The following is a 20,227-nucleotide window of genomic DNA, read 5'->3' as shown; positions in this document are numbered from 1 at the left end:
ATACTCCTCTCTGAAGTAAAGTCTTTCTTTGTGTAAGTTCCTAAGTCTTTCTTTGTGTAAGTTCCTAAGATCTGTGGTTTGTCATGTCGACTAGGGGGGTGGATCTTTGCTATAAAAGATCTCAGTTGCCATTATGTTGACCACTCTCAACTTTTCATTAGAGATACTGAAATGTTGAAAGTCAAAATGCTATTGCAAAAGCTTAATTATTATTAAAGGTGAAGATTAAGCATAACTCTGACTGGTGTGTGATTTGCTCTCTCATCATTTGGTAATTAAGGAAATTTCCACGACAACACACACTTACCTTAGGGACAGAGGTGAGGTAGGTTTGAAGGTTTTCCAGGTTATTGTTGATTTCTACAGAGCTGTCCTCAACACTCACTTTCAGTAACTGGTTAGTGAAGAACATGCAGATGTTCCCTGCACTACACACACACGCACACAAACACATGCATGCACACAAACACACAGAAAAGTTAGTTTGTTTCACTTCATATCCAAATACACTCCCCTCTACATATATTTGGACAGTGAAGCTAAAAATTATTATTTGGCTCTATACTCCAGCATTTTGGATTTCAGATCAAATGTTTAACATTAAGCAACAATACAGAATGTACCTTTTATTTGTGAGTATTTTCATACATAACTGTTTTGCCGTTTAGAAATGAAAGCACTTCATGTATCTAGTTCTCCCATGTGAAGAAGTTTGGACAAATTTACTTATAGGATATTAAAGTAGTCAAAAGTTTAGTATTTGGTCCCATATTCCTTGCACGCAACAACTACATCAAACTTCTGACTCTACAAACTCATTGAATGCATTTGTACTTTGTTTTGGGTTATGTTTTGCCCAATAGTATCTGAATGGTGAATGACGACTGGAGTCATTTTCTTTCTAATTGAGTGAATAAGATGTTTGTAAATGAATCATGATAATGCCATAATTAAGAAAAAACATGAATGAGTGAGAGAGCTACAGAGGCTACAACAAAACATGCTAACCTCACCCCATTACCAATAACATGGGAGGTTTGGATTTTTGGAGGCTATGAGCTTTGTTCCTCTGTAACCTTATCACTCATCAATATTCACGATCCATCCATGACTATCCATAATCAGGGTAGCATTCACAAGAATGTAGAACACATGAACCTTCTATTCTTACTTACAATAAAAGTGACTCTAAAATGGCACACAAGACATCGAAAACTCAACCAAAACAAACCACAAAGGAATCCAATAACTGTGTAGAGTCATAAGCTTGGTTTAGTCATTGTGTGCAAAGAATGTAGGACCAAATACTAAACTGTTCCCTACGTTACACAATAATTGAATTTGTCAAAATACTTAGGATTTCTTCAAATGGGGGGGGTCTAGATACATAAAGTGCGTTCATTTTGAAATGGTAAAACAGATACATATGAAAATACCCTAAAAATACCCTGCCTTATACAGTACCAGTCAAAAAATAATAATCTTTATTTTGACTATTTTCTACATTGTAGAATAATAGTGAAGACATCAAAACTATGAAATAACACATATGGAATCATGCCATTAACCAAAAAAAGTGTTAAACAAATCAAAAATTATTTTTGATTCTTCAAAGTAGCCACCCTTTGCCTTGATGACAGCTTTGCACACTCTTTGCATTCTCTCAACCAGCTTCACCTGGAATGCTTTTCCAACAGTCTTGAAGGAGTTCCCACATTTGCTGTGCACTTGTTGGCTGCTTTTCCTTCACTCTGCGGTCCAACTCATCCCAAACCATCTCAATTGGGTTGAGGTCGGGTGATTGTGGAGGCCAGGTCATCTAATGCAGCACTCCATCACTCTTCTTCTTGGTCAAATAGCCCTTACACAGTCTGGAGGTGTAAGGGCTATTCATCTTAAGAAAGCTAGGTGGAACAACCACATATTACAGTCATAGTAAGTCAAATGTTCCTCAATAATGTAGCTATGATGGTGATATTAGTTTATGATGGTGATGCTGGTATACTGGTGATCAAGCTGGTGTATGGTGGTCCAGCATGGTCTAGCTCAGGGATGGGCAACTTTGATGTGGGTAGGGGCCACAGAAAATTTTAACTCATCATGAGGGGCTGCAGTGGCTTGCGGATCTGCTTACCCACATGTACAGTGGGGCAAAAAAGTATTTATTCAGCCACCAATTGTGCAAGTTCTCCCACTTAAAAAGATGAGGCGTGCAATTTTCATCATAGGTACACTTCAACTATGACAGACAAAATGAGGGGAAAAAATCCAGAAAATCACATTGTAGGATTTTTTTATGAATTTATTTGCAAATTATGGTGGAAAATAAGTATTTGGTCAATAACAAAAGTTTCTCTCAATAATTTGTTATATACCCTTTGTTGGCAATGACAGAGGTCAAACGTTTTCTGTAAGTCTTCACAAGGTTTTCACACACTGTTGCTGGTATTTTGTCCCATTCCTCCATGCAGATCTCCTCTAGAGCAGTGATGTTTTGGGGCTGTTGCTGGGCAACACGGACTTTCAACTCCCTCCAAAGATTTTCTATGGGGTTGAGATCTGGAGACTGGCTAGGCCACTCCAGGACCTTGAAATGCTTCTTACGAAGCCACTCCTTCGTTTCCCGGGCGGTGTGTTTCGGATCATTGTCATGCTGAAAGACCCAGCCACGTTTCATCTTCAATGCTCTTGCTGATGGAAAGAGGTTTTCACTCAAAATCTCACAATACATGGCCCCGTTCATTCTTTCCTTTACACCGATCAGTCGTCCTGGTCCCTTTGCAGAAAAACAGCCCCAAAAGCATGATGTTTCCACACCCATGCTTAACAGTAGGTATGGTGTTCTTTGGATGCAACTCAGCATTCTTTGTCCTCCAAACACGTCGAGTTGAGTTTTTACCAAAAAGTTATGTTTTGGTTTCATCTGACCATATGACATTCTCCCAATCTTCTTCTGGATCATCCAAATGCTCTCTAGCAAACTTCAGACGGGCCTGGACATGTACTGGCTTAAGCAGGGGGACACGTCTGGCACTGCAGGATTTTAGTCCCTGGCGGCGTAGTGTGTTACTGATGGTAGGCTTTGTTACTTTGGTCCCAGCTCTCTGCAGGTCATTCACTAGGTCCCCCCTTGTGGTTCTGGGATTTTTGCTCACCGTTCTTGTGATCATTTTGACCCCACGGGGTGAGATCTTGCGTGGAGCCCCAGATCGAGGGAGATTATCACTGGTCTTGTATGTCTTCCATTTCCTAATAATTGCTCCCACAGTTGATTTCTTCAAACCAAGCTGCTTACCTATTGCAGATTCAGTCTTCCCAGCCTGGTGCAGGTCTACAATTTTGTTTCTGGTGTCCTTTGACAGCTCTTTGGTCTTGGCCATAGTGGAGTTTGGAGTGTGACTGTTTGAGGTTGTGGACAGGTGTCTTTTATACTGATAAGTTCAAACAGGTGCCATTAATACAGGTAACGGGTGGAGGACAGAGGAGCCTCTTAAAGAAGAAGTTACGGGTCTGTGAGAGCCAAAAATCTTGCTTGTTTGTAAGTGACCAAATACTTATTTTCCACCATAATTTGCAAATAAATTCATAAAAAATCCTACAATGTGATTTTCTGGATTTTCTTTTCTCATTTTGTCTGTCATAGTTGAAGTGTACCTATGATGAAAATTACAGGCCTCTCTCATCTTTTTAAGTGGGAGAACTTGCACAATTGGTGGCTGACTAAATACTTTTTTGCCCCACTGTATACCCACACATGCAGTCAGAGCCGGCCCTAGCATTTTGGGGGCCCTAGGTGATATTTTGGTCACCAGCAAAACACTGCGAAGGCTGGTCAACATGAAAACACAGCGAATGAACCATGAAAGCACAACGAAGGCACTTCGAAAACACAGCGAAGGCTGGTCACCAGCAAAACCACCACTTATGCTGGTCTATGCTGTTTTTTTCAGGGTGGCACACACTTACAGTATGACTAGTGTTGTGAGTAGTGTAGCCCAGTATAATCCTCTCCTGTGACAGTGGACAGCTTTAGTCTGTTCCTGGTACATGCGTCCTCCACAGTGTCCACAGCAGCGACAGCAGGCCAGGCAGAACCCCACCAGGGGCATAAGGATAATGTACACAATCCCTATAGCAGCACACACTAGGAAACCAACTTCATAGAGAAGGACCTGAGGAGATTCATACAAACACACACACAGGTTAACACACAGAGATACACACATACACACAATTAGTAGGGTGCCTTACATAAAGCTCTCCCAGGTTACTGCCTAAAGGGTAACTTAGGGGGGAGTGTCTGTGGCTAGTACACAGAGCTTAACTTGACACACACACACACTGTAAAAAAAAATTGTCCTGCTCCTCTCTTCTCTACCTAACTTCCCCTCAAGGTCCAATCAGTTTCTCTTAAATCCCGTTAGTTTGGCTGCTCAGGCTACCTAAGATATCCCTCACCCATTGTAGCCCTGCCATTCCCAACCAATCAGAGCACTTGGAAATGCGCATCTGGACACTGCAACCGCCCAGGTCAGAGTGTTATCATTGTCCGGAAGGGAGAAGACGCATGTTTCTGAGGACTTTTTATTGTCGACAGTAACAGGAATGTTGTGGGTGCATCGAAATGTAAGTTGCAGGGGTGTTCTAATTGTGGTTTTTACATGCTGTATAATAATAGGTCATTACCACTAATTACTTTGTTACTTTGATAAGTTTCAGACATATGATCTACTGTATGGCTGTTAGTATTATTTAATGTTAGAGTTGCCAATGCTGCTTTACGTATTGTTTGTCATATGTAGTATTATTTTCTACTGCCATACGTGTTATTATTGCATTGGTTGCACAAGTACTTTTGCAGAAGTGGTTTAATTGTTGTATTGGTAAGCATAGTCTTTTGCATGCACATGCTAACACAGCATTTTCCATAGTGGCCTTTATTAAGGTGTTTTATTGAGCTGCCATTGGCAAGCTTCTCGAGTCATTCCAGACAGTTCTTGGAGTTTCCTCATGCACAGAGTAATTTGTCAACCCTGTGGTGCCAGGCCAGATCAGGTGTCAGCCTGGCAGATTCTCATACAAGTCTGAAGAGAGAGAGTGCCATAAATCTGGACTCTGTAAATCCAAGTGATTTGTTTCTCTCTCTCTCTCCAAGAGGTGAATGTTTAAATGTATATTGATGCTGTGTTTATAGCCCTTTATAGACATGTAAGGGTAATGCCATTTGCCTATTTATTCATGTACATGTGTGTATATTGCATAGTTATAAACATGACCTAATACTGTTTACATATCTTTGTCTTATAGAACCACAACAATAACATTCCAAGTCCTTCGGGTTACTAAAATCAAAGAAACATCCTCAAATGGAAACAGCTGTGTCTGTGTGTGTGTGTGGTGGTGACTATCAAGAGTACAGTGATGGACCTCAACATCATGTTCTAACCGGACAGCGCTATACATTGGTGCCCCAGGTAATCTTAGGTTTTATTGCATACAGTCGGGAGGAACTACTGGATATAAGAGCAACGTCAGCTCACCATCATTACGACCAGGAATACGACTTTCCCGAAGCGGATCCTGTGTTTTTCCCACCACCCAGGACAATGGATCGGATCCCAGACGGCGAACCAAAACAACGACGCCGTAAAAGGGGCAGACGAAGCGGTATTCTGGTCAGGCTCCGGAGACGGGCACATCGCGCACTGCTCCCGAGCATACTACTCGCCAATCTCCAGTCTCTTGACAACAAGGTTGATGAAATCCGAGCAAGGGTAGCATTCCAGAGAGACATAAGCGACTGTAACGTTCTTTGCTTCACGGAAACATGGCTCACTCGAGACACACTATCGGAGTCGGTACAGCCAGCTGGTTTCTTCACGCATCGCGCTGACAGAAACAAGCATCTTTCTGGCAAAGAAGAGGGGCGGGGGGTATGCCTTATGATTAACGAGACGTGGTGTGATCATAACAACATACAGGAACTCAAGTCCTTCTGTTCACCTGACTTATAATTCCTCACAATCAAATGTAGACCGCATTATCTACCAAGAAAATTATTATAATCAGAGCCGCATATATCCCCCCAAGCAACCATCATATCCTGAAACTAACATTAAACTATGTAAACTGGAAACCACATATCCTGAGGCTGCATTCATTGTAGCTGGGGATTTTAACAAGGCTAATCTGAAAACAAGACTCCCTAAATTTTATCAGCATATCGATTGTGCTACCAGGGCTGGTAAAACCCTGGATCATTGTTATTCTATCTTCCGCGACGCATATAAGGCCCTCCCCCGCCCTCCTTTCAGAAAAGCTGACCACAACTCCATTTTGTTGCTCCCTGCCTATTGACAGAGACTAATACAGGAATCTCCCACACTCAGGTCTGTTCAACGCTGGTCCGACCAATCTGATTCCACGCTTCAAGATTGCTTCGATCACATGGATTGGGATATGTTCCGCATTGCGTCAAACAACAACATTGATGAATAAGCGGATTCGGTGAGCGAGTTTATTAGCAAGTGTATCGGCGATGTCGTACCCACAGCAGCTATTAAAACATTCCCAAACCAGAAACCGTGGATTGATGGCAGCATTCGCGCGAAACTGAAAGCGTGAACCACTGCTTTTAACCAGGGCAAGGTGACCTGAAACATGACCGAATACAAACAGTGCTATTCCCTCCACAAGGCAATCAAACAAGCTAAGCGTCAGTATAGAGACAAAGTAGAGTCGCAATTCAACGGCTCAGACACAAGAGGTATGAGGCAGGGTCTACAGTCAATTACATATTACAAAAAGAAAACCAGCCCCTTCGCGGACCAGGATGTCTTGCTCCCAGACAGACTAAACAACTTCTTTGCTCGCTTTGAGGACAATACAGTGCCACTGACACAGACCGCTACCAAAACCTGCGTACTCTCCTTCACTTGCAGCCGACGTGAGTAAAACATTTAAACGTGTTAACCCTAGCAGGGCTGCAGGCCCAGACGGCATCCCCAGCCGCGTCCTCAGAGCATGTGCAGACCAGCTGACTGGTGTGTTTACGGACATATTCAATCAATCCTTATCCCAGTCTGCTGTTCCCACATGCTTCAAGAGGGCCAACATTGTTCCTGTTCTCAAGAAAGCTATGGTAACTGAGCTAAACGACTACTGCCCCGTAGCACTCACTTCCGTCATCATGAAGTGCTTTGAGAGACTAGTCAAGGACCATATCACCTCCACCCTACCTGACACCCTAGACCCACTCCAATTTGCTTACCGCCCCAATAGGTCCACAGACGACACAATCGCAACCACACTGCCCTAACCCATCTGGACAAGAGGAATACCTATGTGAGAATGCTGTTCATCGACTACAGCTCAGCATTTAACACCATAGTACCCTCCAAACTCGTCATCAAGCTCAATACCCTGGGTCTCGACCCCGCCCTGTGCAACTGGGTACTGGACTTCCTGACGGGCCGTCCCCAGGTGGTGAGGGTAGGTAACAATCTCCACCCCGCCGATCCTTATCACTGGGACCCCACAAGGGTGCATTCTGAGCCCTCTCCTGTACTCCCTGTTCACCCACGACTGTGTGGCCATGCACGCCTCCAACTCAATCATCAAGTTTGCAGACGACACTACAGTGGTAGGCTTGATTACCAAGAATGACGAGACGGCCTACAGGGAGGAGGTGAGGGCCCTCGGAGTGTGGTGTCAGGAAAAGAACCTCACACTCAACGTCAACAAAACAAAGGAGATGTTCGTGGACTTCAGGAAACAGCAGAGGGAGCACCCCCCTATCCACATCAACGGGACAGTAGGGGAGAGGGTACTAAGTTTTAAGTTCCTCGGCGTACACATCACAGACAAACTGAATTGGTCCACCCACACAGACAGCGTGGTGAAGAAGGCACAGCAGCGCCTCTTCAACCTCAGGAGGCTGAAGAAATTCGGCTTGTCACCAAAAGCACTCACAAACTTTACAGATGCACAATCGAGAGCATCCTGTCGGCCTGGTATGGCAACTGCTCTGCCCACAACCGTAAGGCTCTCCAGAGGGTAGTGAGGTCTGCACAACGCATCACCGGGGGCAAACTACCTGCCCTCCAGGACACCTACACCACCCGATGTTACAGGAAGGCCATAAAGATCATCAAGGACAACAACCACCCGAGCCACTGCCTGTTCACCCCGCTATCATCCAGAAGGCGAGGTCAGTACAGGTGCATCAAAGCAGGAACCGAGAGACTGCTAAACAGCTTCTATCTCAAGGCTATCAGACTGTTAAACAGCCACCACTAACATTGAGGGGCTGCTACCAACATACTGACTCAACTCCAGCCACTTTAATATTGGAGAAATTGATGTAAAAAATGTATCATTAGCCACTTTAAACAATGCCACTTAATATAATGTTTACATACCCTACATTAATCATCTCATATGTATATACTGTACTCTATACCATCTACTGCATCTTGCCATCTTTATGTAATACATGTATCACTAGCCACTTTAAACAATGCCACTAAATATAATGTTTACATACCCTACATTACTCATCTCATATGTATATACTGTACTCGATACAATCTACTGCATCTTGCCTATGCCGTTCTGTCCCATCACTCATTCATATATCTTTATGTACATATTCTTCATCCCTTTACACTTGCGTGTATAAGGTAGTTGTTGTGAAATTGTTATGTTAGATTACTCGTTGGTTATTACTGCATTGTCGGAACTAGAAGCACAAGCATTTCGCTACACTCGCATTCACATCTGCTAACCATGTGTATGTGACACATGAAATTTGATTTGATTTGATTTAGAGGGCAGAACCAAACTAATCAGATATAAGTATATAGCGGGTGAGGGCATTCACAGCCAACCGTTTTTAAGTGGTCCTTCAAGACGGATTTAGAGACTAACAGTTTTTTTACATGGTCCGTAGTTTCTCTGGATTTAGCGACCAAGTTGACACACACACACACACACACACACACACGCATCCATTTTTTCTTACCTCTTTGATGGTGTTCTTGTCATTGTATATATTGCCACTTTTCTCCACTAATTTAACCAGCAGATCTAAGAGAGAAGAATGGAGAGGGAGAGAAAGAAAGGAGGAGGATCTGGATGCGTTTGTTTTTTATGACCATGTTTTTCTTTCTGCTTGCATTCTGTATTTTTTCTTTAATTTATGTAATTCAGGGCTCATCTGTAAAATAGACCTTGGTCCCAGTATGACTCCCTGATAAAATAAAAGGTTCAATTAATATATATTTTTAAACATCAGCCAACATTCAACCAATAATGATTAGATATCACCACAAAAATATATTCAACATAGAAACATCATCTGGCTTGTTCATGTGAGAGGATCTGACCTCACACTGTCAAAGGCTGTATGGAGATCAGGAGTCACATTTTACATCAACCCTCTCGATCTCTCTTTCTCTCGCAGGTAGCCTAGTAGTTAGAGCATTGGGCCAGCATTGGGCCAGTAACCGAAAGGTTGCTGGATCGAATCCCAGAGCTGACAAGGTAAAAATCTGCCGTTCTGCCCCTGAGCAAGGCAGCACGCCGAAGACGAGGATGTCGAGGAAGGTAGTCCCCCGCACCTCACTGATTCAGAGGGGTTGGGTTAAATGCGGAGACACATTTCAGTTGAATGCATTCAGTTGTACAACTGCCTAGATATCTCTCTCATTCCCTCTCACTTTCTCTCGCCCTCAGTTTCTTCATCACCCTCTCTCCCTCATTCTCTCTGAGAACAGTGAGATCTCACACCTTCACAATACAATTACTCTCGATCATTATTTCATTTACTTGCAGAAATCAAACCTACTGTATGTTCTTTAGATGTAACCTAGGTTCAAGATCAGGAAACCATTAGTAACCATACCAGGGATGTGAGAACTGAGACTACCACACTGTTCCTACTCCACTGTCTTGTCTAACCCTGCACTTATAGCCGGTTATTATTCACACAACACCAGCTGGCATTGTGAAGAGAAACTTCAGAGGAGCTCTATCGTCTAGGTGGGAAAGAGGAAACTCCACTTTCTCATAGTCTCTCTCCATTTCTTTATTCATCTCCTGAAAGCAGATATCCAGCTGGCGTGCCATAAGATGTGTTAAAGCTCCAACTGGTACACTGTCATGTACGTTACTTAGTGAACAGAATAGTAATCCACTTCTGAATCCTGATACCCAGGCATTCAGCCATAGAGAGAAAGGGAGGGTGACAGAGAGAGAATGACAGAGAGAGGGAGGAGGGTGTACCCGGCTCCACTAGGGAGCTTAGCCCCATCAGTTTTTGTTTTATGTCCCTATATAAAAAAAAAAAATAGCAAAAAAGTTCCAAATGATTGACTGACAGGTTGGTGAAAAATCTGTATCTCCCTGCACTGTGTCAGCACAATGGACAGTATCAGCACAATGGACAGAGTGCGCTGCGGTGTGTAGGGGGTCTATTGAAAGCCACTGGGGCAGGTTATGTATGATCCCTTTGGGTTTCAATAAAAACTGTAAAAAACGCTTCATCTGTGGTAGGCTAAGGGAATAAAGTGATACGTCTCCGCCTGTAATATTTGATTTATAAGGGCGGGGTCAAGTTTACCATTGAAGCAGCTTCAGTCAACTATGTCTCACACACCACACCACTACAGAATTTATTTCGCTTCTTATCCAGCTGTTAAAAGCGTTAGTGTTCTTAGCCTTCGCCTATTTAGCTAGCTCGAACCAGCTAATCTGCCAGTGCCACGATGGATATCATAAATTGGGTGCGCCAAAGTACCCAAATAAAGCCAATGGAGAGCGATGAGCAGCAGTATCGAACCACCGAGGCCGCTGCCAAGCCCAGCAGCGATGATGTTAGCGAGCTCCAGCTAGCTCCGAGTGCAGAGACTTCCCTCTCTTCCACAAATGCCGCCAGGATAATGGCTCCACCGCCGACTGTTCCTTGGAACAGAGGAGCAAGCCCAGGTTAGCCTATAATCCTACCATAGCCTAAGGTTTTCTATTTTAAAACGTTCATTTAATAGCAACTGGTTCACACGAGGAGAGTGGCTGGAATACTCGGTTATTGCAGATGCAACATTTGGTTTCCCACGTCGAAAGTTCTGTGTCCAATGCTAACGCAAACAAGGCCTTCACCCAGTTCGGGTATTCTAACTGGAAGCATGCTATTGATAGTACCAAAGGATTCGCTGGGCACGCATCAAACAAAGAGCTTTTGAAATGCACTGCATTGTGAGTACTGTGATGTCAACACGTGTTAAGAAATCACATGTATGTGTTTCGGCGACTGTGGACATTATTGAGTGTCTTGTTTCAAACCAGCGACCACTGAGCGACCAGCGACCACTATTGGACGCGATAGAGTCAAGAGGAGAGGGGGGCAGTATACATTTTCTGTCCATGATGGAATATACTCTCTGAATAGACAAGGAACTTGTCATGGTGTTTAGCACCATACCCCACAATGTCACATAAACATCACGCGATTTTCAAAATGAAATCATAGGGCTCATGAGTGAGATTGTCACTGATGAAGCTACATGCGAGAACTCATTTTCCATTTTGACAAATGTGTTCCGTCAGCACAGAAGAAGCATGATACACCCGAGAAAAGCTCAACTACGCCAACTGGTATTTGAGGCGGATCTTTCAAGAAGATTTCGGGGAGAATGGAATGACCGATTACTCAGGAAGATCCACAGAGCATCAAGGAGGCAGCAACTGTTCTGAAAAGGTAAGACCAAATCCAGCTGGTTAGTTTTAATACAAATCGTTCTTTGGTGTGTAGGGTACTGTCCATGGTGCTGATAGAGCGCAGCGGAGATTTTGCGCCAACCTGTTACTTATTGGTCAAAAGCATTTTAACTTTAATGTTCATTGTAGCGTGATATAAGCAGCATTCAATATAATTCCAACGCAATATCCCAAATGATGCCCCAGGGTATAGCTATACAGATCGTATGTTTAATCAAATAACTAGACATTCTATTGGGGTTTTCTTGGTAGCCAATTGGTTTTCGTGGTACATGGAACTGTACATATTGGAAACCTGTTTATGGTAGTCTGGCCATTGCTTAATTGTTTACGTGTGTCGAATTTGATTTACAGAAGTGTGTTTTGCCGTATCACAACGTGTTACTGAACTCATGAGCGAGCGGCATTATATTCCATGTTTGAAGCGGGCCATTATAGCCCTATTTATTTGGGAAGACAACTGTGCATGGCTGCATTCCACTGTAGTAGGTTGTAGGCTGTTTTGGTTATTTGGATCTCCATTCGCATTTTTTTTACTGCATTTGTTTACTGTTAATGTAACTAGCCTAAATATAGATTGTGTCATGCCTTTATCGATCTGACATTTTGTTTTACTAGGCCTACTACTACTTGGTACGGCTGTTTTGTTCAGTTCGCATTCATTCGTTCGTTCACATTCGCAGTTGTGTCGGTATTCTAAGTCAAACTGCTATTCATTATTTTTGTTTGCATGCATGAGGCTACTACTTTCAGCGTTTCGTTTGGATTATTTTGGTAAGACAGCTATTACAAACAGCCTATCTATCTTCTAGCCTGTCTTCTTGACCAAAACAGCCTTACTTTAGTGTGTACGGCACAAGTCACTGTCCATTGTTCTGATATAGCGCAGCGGAGATTTCGTGACAACCTGACTGTCACTTCAAAAGCATTCCATTATCTTGGAGTCTGTGCTTTTGAACTTTAGGTTTATTGTAGTATAACGTGATATAAGCAGGATTCAATATAATTCCAATGCAAGAACCCCCAAAATGTTGCCCCCACGCCGATTTCAATTGCCCCATTAGTCACTTTATCCTGGACCCAGATATACAGTACCAGTCAAAAGTTTGGACACACCTCTTTAGTTTTACTATTTTTCTACATTGTAGAATAATAGTGAAGACATCACAAAACTATGAAATAACACATATGGAATCATGTAGTAACCAAAAAAAGTGTTAAACAAACCTAAATATATTTTAGATTTTAGATTCTTAAAAGTAGCCACCCTTTGCCTTGATGACAGCTTTGCACACTCTTGGCATTCTCTCAACCAGCTTCACCTGGAATGCTTTTCCAACAGTCTTGAAGGAGTTCCCACCTATGCTGAGCACTTGTTGGCTGCTTTTCCTTCACTCTGCGTTCCAACTCATCCCAAACCATCTCAATTGGGTTGAGGTCGGCTGATTGTGGAGGCCAGGCCATCTGAAGCAGCACTTCATCACTCTCTTTCTTGGTCAAATAGCCCTTACACAGCCTGGAGGGTCATTGTCCTGTTGAAAAACAAATTATCGTCCCACTAAGCACAAACCAGATGGGATGGCGTATCGCTGCAGAATGTTGTGGTTACCATGCTGTTTAAGTGTGCTTTGAATTCTAAATAAATCACAGACAGTGTCACCAGCAAAGCTCCCCCACACCATCACACCTCCTCCTCCATGCTTCACGGTGGGAACTACACATGCGGAGATCATCCGTTCACCTACTCTGCATCTCACAAAGACATGGCGGTTGGAATCAAAAATCTCAAATTTGGACTCATCAGACCAAAGGGCAGATTTCTACCAGTCTAATGTCCATTGCTTGTGTTTCTTGGCCCACTTTTTATTGGCGTCCTTTAGTAGTGGTTTCTTCGCAGCAGTTCAACCATGAAGCCTGATTCATGCAGTGTCCTCTGAACAGTTGATGTTGAGATGTGTCTGTTACTTGAACTCTATGAAGCATTTTTTGGGCTGCAATTCTGAGGCTGACTTTAATGAATATATCCTCTGCCGCAGAGGTAACTCTGGGTCTTCCTTTCCTGTGGCGGTCCTCATGAGAGCCAGTTTCATCATAGCGCTTGGTGGTTTTTGCGACTGCACTTGTAGAAACTTTCAAAGTTCTTGAAATGTTCCGGATTGACTGACCTTCATGTCTTAAAATAATGATGGACTGTCGTTTCTCTTTGCTTATTTGAGCTGTTCTTGCCATAATATGGACTTGGCCTTTTACCAAATAGGGCTATCTTCTATAAACCACCCCTTTCTTGTCATAACACAAATACTAGTGTCATTATCCAAACATTAAACCAAAACATGAGCAAACAAGGGTTAGAAGCCATGATGAAAAGAGACTATCACTATCCAATCTGTGCATTGCAATCTGCTCAGAAAATCGTGAGCTCTCTGATCTAGGATGAGATTCACCTGAGCAAAGGTCAATGGCTAATTAACACACACCACGTGTGTGTGTGTGTGTGTGTGTGTGTGTGTGTGTGTGTGTGTGTGTGTGTGTGTGTGTGTGTGTGTGTGTGTGTGTGTGTGTGTGTGTGTGTGTGTGTCTGTGTACCTAAGGGGCCTTCACTGTTGTTTGTCCATCAGAATCACTACTAGCTCTAACAAGGAAGCAGTCACAAATAAACTGAGCCAGCTCTGAAGTAATAGTCATTTAGGATCGATAACAAAGGTGAAAAAGATTCTGGACTACAGTGGAATATTGTCCACTCACTACTTAAAGATGCTCTCTGCAGAAATCCCTCTGCAAATGGGTGAAAGCCTAGGTATTTATATGGGATTTACATAGTGGCTACACACACCTGGCTAGGTCAGAATGAGCTCAATATGATCGAAACACTGCTGTAGAAAAGCAGCGTTGTCCAATTATGCTACAGTTTTTTTTTTACTATTCCCTTTATATAGTACACTACTTTTGACCACATGGATGCACCGAGACTGACCTTTGGGGAAGGGGTTGGGCTGGACGGTGTGGAGGAAGGACTGGACAACCCCGGACATGAAGCCTGCGTCTGCTCCTGGGATTGACTGGTACTGTGTTTGGATCAGGTTCAAGGGAGAGACTCCCTTAGGACAGGTGGCAGGAAGAGGCAGGGCCAAGCTGGACCCCAGCAACAGAGCCCCGATCCAGGCCAACACCACCCCGGCGCAGCCCCCCAACCTCCAAACACTCCTACATGCTCCCATCACTGCAACTAGAGATAGGGCTGGAAGGTGGGCTAGGGTAAGGCTGGAGAATGTAGAGTGGCAATATCTCTATTGATGGGCCTGCAAACACAAAGCAGAGACACTGAGGTGAGAGTGGAAACACACAAATACGGAGATAAACACAGAAGTAAAGAGAATGTTGTGAAAGGGTGCAGGTCCTGGAAAGTAAATGCATACATATTGTAATTGTAAGAAAACTAGCATTGAGGGAAACCATAAATGTGACCACAAGTGAAGCAGGTTTCCAGTTCTGGTGACATGCATTGATATGCCTTATCGTGTCTTTCTGTTGCAAAACTATTGTTTTATAAAAATGTAAATTGTTAACCCCATATTAAAGGTGTAGGACGTTCATTGTTTAATAATATTTTTTTTTGCAGGTTTCACTCCATCAGATAGCATAATCTGTCCATCCACAATTCACCTGTGGGAACATGGCGGCTTCCACCAGACAACAGAAAGAGCTGGCCGCTACTATCCGATAGATTGTTCGTAAGGACATTATCTCTGCCCTCGATTTGCAATTAAAACGGGTAAATGAATCACTCGCATTGCTCTCTTCTAAAGTGGATGCCTATTTAACTAAAGGTGTGGAAAAAAAGAAAAAAAAAGTCATCGTGACAGATGTGTTGCTGCCTACCCTTACCATTGCAGAGATCAAGTTGAACGCTGAGCTGTAATCAATTAACAGCATTCTCACGTAGGTGTTCCTTTTGTCCAGGTGAGAAAGGGCAGTGTTGAGTGCAATAAAGATTGCATCATCTGTGGATCTGTTGGGGCAGGATGCAAATTGGAGTCGTCTAGAGTTTCTTGGATAATGGTGTTGAGGTGAGTCATGACCAGCCTTTCAAAGCACTTCATGGCTACAGATGTGAGTGCTACGGGCCGGTAATCATTTAGGCAGGTTACCTAAGTGTTGTTGGGCACAGGGACTATGGGGGTCTGCTTGAAACATGTTGGTATTACAGACTCAGACAGGGAGAGGTTGAAAATGTCAGTGAAGGCACTTGCCAGTTGGTCAGCGCATTCTCGGGGGAACGTCCTGGTAATCCGTTTGGCCCTGCAGCCTTGTGAATGTTGACCTGTTTAAAGGTCTTACTCACATCGACTGTGGAGAGCGTGATCACAGAATCATCCGGAACAGCTGCTCTCATGCATATTTCAGTGTTAACTTGCCTCGAAGCGAGCATAGAAGTAATATAGCTTGTCTGGTAGGCTCGTGTCACTGGGCTGCTCTCAGCTGTGCTTCCCTTTGTAGTCTGTAATAGTTTGCAAGCCCTGCCACATCTGCCGAGCGTCGGAGCCGGTGTCGTACTATTCGAACTTAGTCCTGTATTGACGCTTTGACAGTGTGATGATTCATCGGAGGGCATAGCAGGATTTCTTATAAGCTTCCGGGTTAGAGTCCCGCACCTTGAAAGTGGCAGCTCTACCCTTTAGCTCAGTGCAAATGTTGCCTGTAATCCATGTCTTCTGGTTGGGGTATGTACGTACAGTCACTGTAGGAACAACGTCATCGATGCACTTATTGATGAAGCCAGTGACTGATGTGATGTACTCCTCAGTGCCATCGGAGGAATCCCAGAACATATTCCAGTCTGTGCTAGCAAATCGGTCCTGTAGCTTAGCATCTGCTTTATCTGACCACTTTTTTATTGACCGAGTCACTGGTGCTTCCTGATTCAATTTTTGCTTGTAAGCAGGAATCAGGAGGATATAATTATTGTCAGATTTGCCAAATGGAGGGCAAGGGAGAGCTTTGTACGTGTCTCTGTGTATGGAGTAAAGGTGGTCTAGAGTTAATTTCCCACTATTTTCACATAATGGTAGAAATGAGGTAAAAGGGATTAAAGTTTCCCTGCATTAAAGTCCCCGGCCACTAAGAGCGCAGCCTCTAGATGAGCGTTTTTCTGTTTACTTTTGTCCGTATACAGCTCATTGAGTGCGGTCTTACTACTGCATCAGTTTGTGGTGGTAAATAGACAGCTACGAAGAATTTAGATGAAAACTCTCTTGGAAGATAGAGTATTTCATGATAAGCTGTAGATGAAACTATCTCAGGTGAGCAAAACTTCGAGACTTCCTTAGATTTCGTGCACCAGCTGTTGTTTACAAATATACATAGACCTCCACCCCTTGCCTTACCAGAGGCTGCTGTTCTATCCTGCCGATACAGTGTATAACCCGCTAGCTGTACGTTATTCATGTCGTCGTTCTGCCATGACTCGGTGAAACATAAGATATTACCATTTTTAATGTCCCATTGTTAGGATATACGTTCTTGTAGTTTGTCCACTTTATTATCCAGCGATTGTGCGTTGGCCAGTAGCACCGATGGCAAAGGCAGATTAGCCTCTCGTCGCGGGATCCTCGCAAAGCATGCCAATCTCCTTCCGCGATACCCCCGTCTCTTTCTCCTGCTAATGACGGGGATGAGGGCCTCTCATCCAGCTTGTTAAAGAAAAATTCTTCGTCCAGTTCAAGGTGAGTAATCGCTGTTCTGATATCCAGAAGCTCTTTTCGGTAATAAGAGACGGTAGCAGCAACATTATGTACAAAATAAGTTACAAAGAATGTAAAAAAAAAAGCATGGTTAAGAGCCCATAAAATGGCAGCCATCCCCTCCGGCACCATTTCCCATAGAGATAAATATGGTGTTTCCTATAGCCCTGGAAGTGGTGGTCTTCACTGATATGTCCCTTAAAAAATGTAAACTACACTTTGGTCCTATTATTGCTCACACAATCTCTGGGAATCGAAATGGCATACCCACACTCCAATATTTCACAATAATGTCTTGCAATCTGGAGGGTGTCTTTTTGCATTCCCCCAATGGTCCAAATGTGGAATCCGTACCCTTGCCAATATCATGGAAGTAATGGTTTGAGAACATTCCAAGATTTGAAAGGTACACATTACCAGTTAACTCCTTTTTTCTATATTTACAACTTAGGTCAGCAATGTTGGCCTATGGAGTCCCTTGGGAAGCCCAACTACCAAACCATCCAATGATGGGATTTATAAATAAATGATCTGGGCTCCCAACAGGACTGATCTCTGTAATATCTAAACAACTTATGGAAAGCTTATATTCTGAGCTAGCCATTAAAAAAGTATGATCCACAGTTCTAAGTGAATCTGAATAACCCTTTAATTGGAACAAAATATGGAAAAATATGACCTTGTTATCCCGTAATCCAAACTATCAATTTATACATTAAGTTTGTTCAAACTGTATAACACAAAGGAAACGTTTTATGATGAAATTGTCCCCAACTCCCAAATGTTTACTGTGTCCAATAAATCATGTAGGCACATTCCGTCATATGGTGTGGGAGTGCCCTGCAGTTAAATGCTTCTGGGACAAAGTTACAAAATTAATTTCAAAGTGCATAAATGTAAATATTCAATGCTTTGCATCTACTATGTTAACAATGATAGTTCCTTGAATCTCTCAATTAATCAGAGACTATTACTGCTGCCAGGCAGCACTGCAGCAAGAAAAATATGTTGGCTCTTAGATGGCAATCACCTCACTCTCTCTCCCAATTTGCCAGTGGATACAGCTACTATTAGAAGTTATAACATTAGAATTATCGACAGTGACAATTCATGGTGCAACGTTAACAGTGAAGAGGCGACTCCGGGATGCTGGCCTTCTAGGCAGAGTTACTCTGTCCATTGTCTGTGTTCTTTTGCCCATCTTAATATTTTCTTTTTATTGGCCATTCTGAGATGTGGCTTTTTCTTTGCAACTCTGCCTAGAAGGCCAGCATCCCAGAGTCGCCTTCACTGTTGACGTTGAGACTGGTGTTTTGCGGGTACTATTTAATGAAGCTGCCAGTTGAGGACTTGTGAGGCGTCTGTTTCTCGAACTAGACACTCTAATGTACTTGTCATCTTGCTCAGTTGTGCACCGGGGCCTCCCACTCCTCTATTCTGGTTAGAGCCAGTTTGCGCTGTTCTGTGAAGGGAGTAGTACACAGTGTTGTACCAGATCTTCAGGTTCTTGGCAATTTCTCACATGGAATGGCCTTCATTTCTCAGAACAAGAATAGACTGACGAGTTTCAGAAGAAAGTCCTTTGTTTCTGGCCATTTTGAGCCTGTAATCGAACCCACAAATGCTGATGCTCCAGATACTCAACTAGTCTAAAGAGGGCCAGTTGTATTGCTTCTTTAAATCAGCACAACAGTTTTCAGCTGTGCTAACATAATTGCAAAAGGGTTTTCTCATGATCAATTAGCCTGATAAACTTGGATTAGATAACATGAAGTGCCATTGGAACACAGGAGTGATGGTTGCTGATAATGGGCCTCTGTACGCCTATGTAGATATTCCATTTTTTTTTTAAAATCTGCTGTTTCCAGCTACAAGTCTTTTACAACATTAACAATGTCTACACTGTAGTTCTGATCAATTTGCTGTTATTTTAGTGGACAAAAAAATTTGCTTTTCTTTCAAAAACAAGGACATTTCCAAGTGACCCCAAACTTTTGAACGGTAGTGTATATCAGCGGAGGCTCCTCGGAGTAGGAAGGAGAGGACCATCCTCCTCAGTGAAATTTCTTAAAAATAGTGAAACATAAAAAGTTATTTTTAGATAAAACTATGCTAAATATATTCATATGTCACCAAATAATTGGTTAAAATATACTGTTTGCAATGAAGGTCTACAGTAACTTCAACAGCACTGTCTGGGCTAGCACCATGGTGTAGCCGGAGGACAGCTAGCTTCGGTCCTCCTCTGACTACATTGACTTCAATACAAAATCTAGGAGGCTGTTAGGCCTCACACCCTTCCATAGACATACATGGTAATTATGACCACTTACGGAGGACGTCCTCCAACCAATCAAAGCTTTTGCAATATGAACTGACATGTCCATCCAATCATAGATGTAGGATCAGAGAATGAACGTAGTGTGTTGTATTGGGATTGTGCCACAGAGCATTATGGGGGTTCCATTGTTGAAGAACCCCTTTCATTCTCTGGGGTACACGGAAAAGGTGCAAATTAAAAGCGAGGGTCGACCTCTACCTGAGATCAGTTTCATGAAGAAGGATTAAAATGGTGAGGGCAATCAATACCAGACTGGTATCAAATGTATAGCTGGTTAACAGGGAGCCTATCATCAAGCCACCTGTAATTGCACATTACGATGCTTTAAATCTTTAATGGGATGTCAAACAATTCCAAATGATTTGATAGC

General features: G+C 43.0%; 1 protein-coding gene across 4 annotated transcripts in view; it reads right to left on the bottom strand.

Annotated features, from left to right (window-relative positions):
• The window catches only part of LOC112252459 (prominin-1-A), a 37,595-nt gene that overhangs the window by 14,344 nt on the left and 3,024 nt on the right, over nt 1–20,227 (bottom strand). For all 4 annotated transcript variants that reach the window (XM_042322493.1, XM_024423704.2, XM_024423698.2 and 1 more), the window contains 4 exons: nt 14,750–15,074; nt 9,023–9,087; nt 3,967–4,172; nt 308–428 (listed from right to left, as the gene is read on the bottom strand). In XM_042322493.1, coding sequence (XP_042178427.1) covers nt 308–428; nt 3,967–4,172; nt 9,023–9,087; nt 14,750–14,993 — 636 coding nt within the window. In that variant the 5' untranslated portion in view covers nt 14,994–15,074. The remainder of the gene's footprint in view (nt 1–307; nt 429–3,966; nt 4,173–9,022; nt 9,088–14,749; nt 15,075–20,227) is intronic.

The sequence above is a fragment of the Oncorhynchus tshawytscha genome, linkage group LG01, assembly GCF_018296145.1.
Source record: "Oncorhynchus tshawytscha isolate Ot180627B linkage group LG01, Otsh_v2.0, whole genome shotgun sequence".
NCBI classification, from domain to species: Eukaryota; Metazoa; Chordata; class Actinopteri; order Salmoniformes; family Salmonidae; genus Oncorhynchus; species Oncorhynchus tshawytscha.
This window is presented reverse-complemented; position numbering and strand designations above follow the sequence as displayed.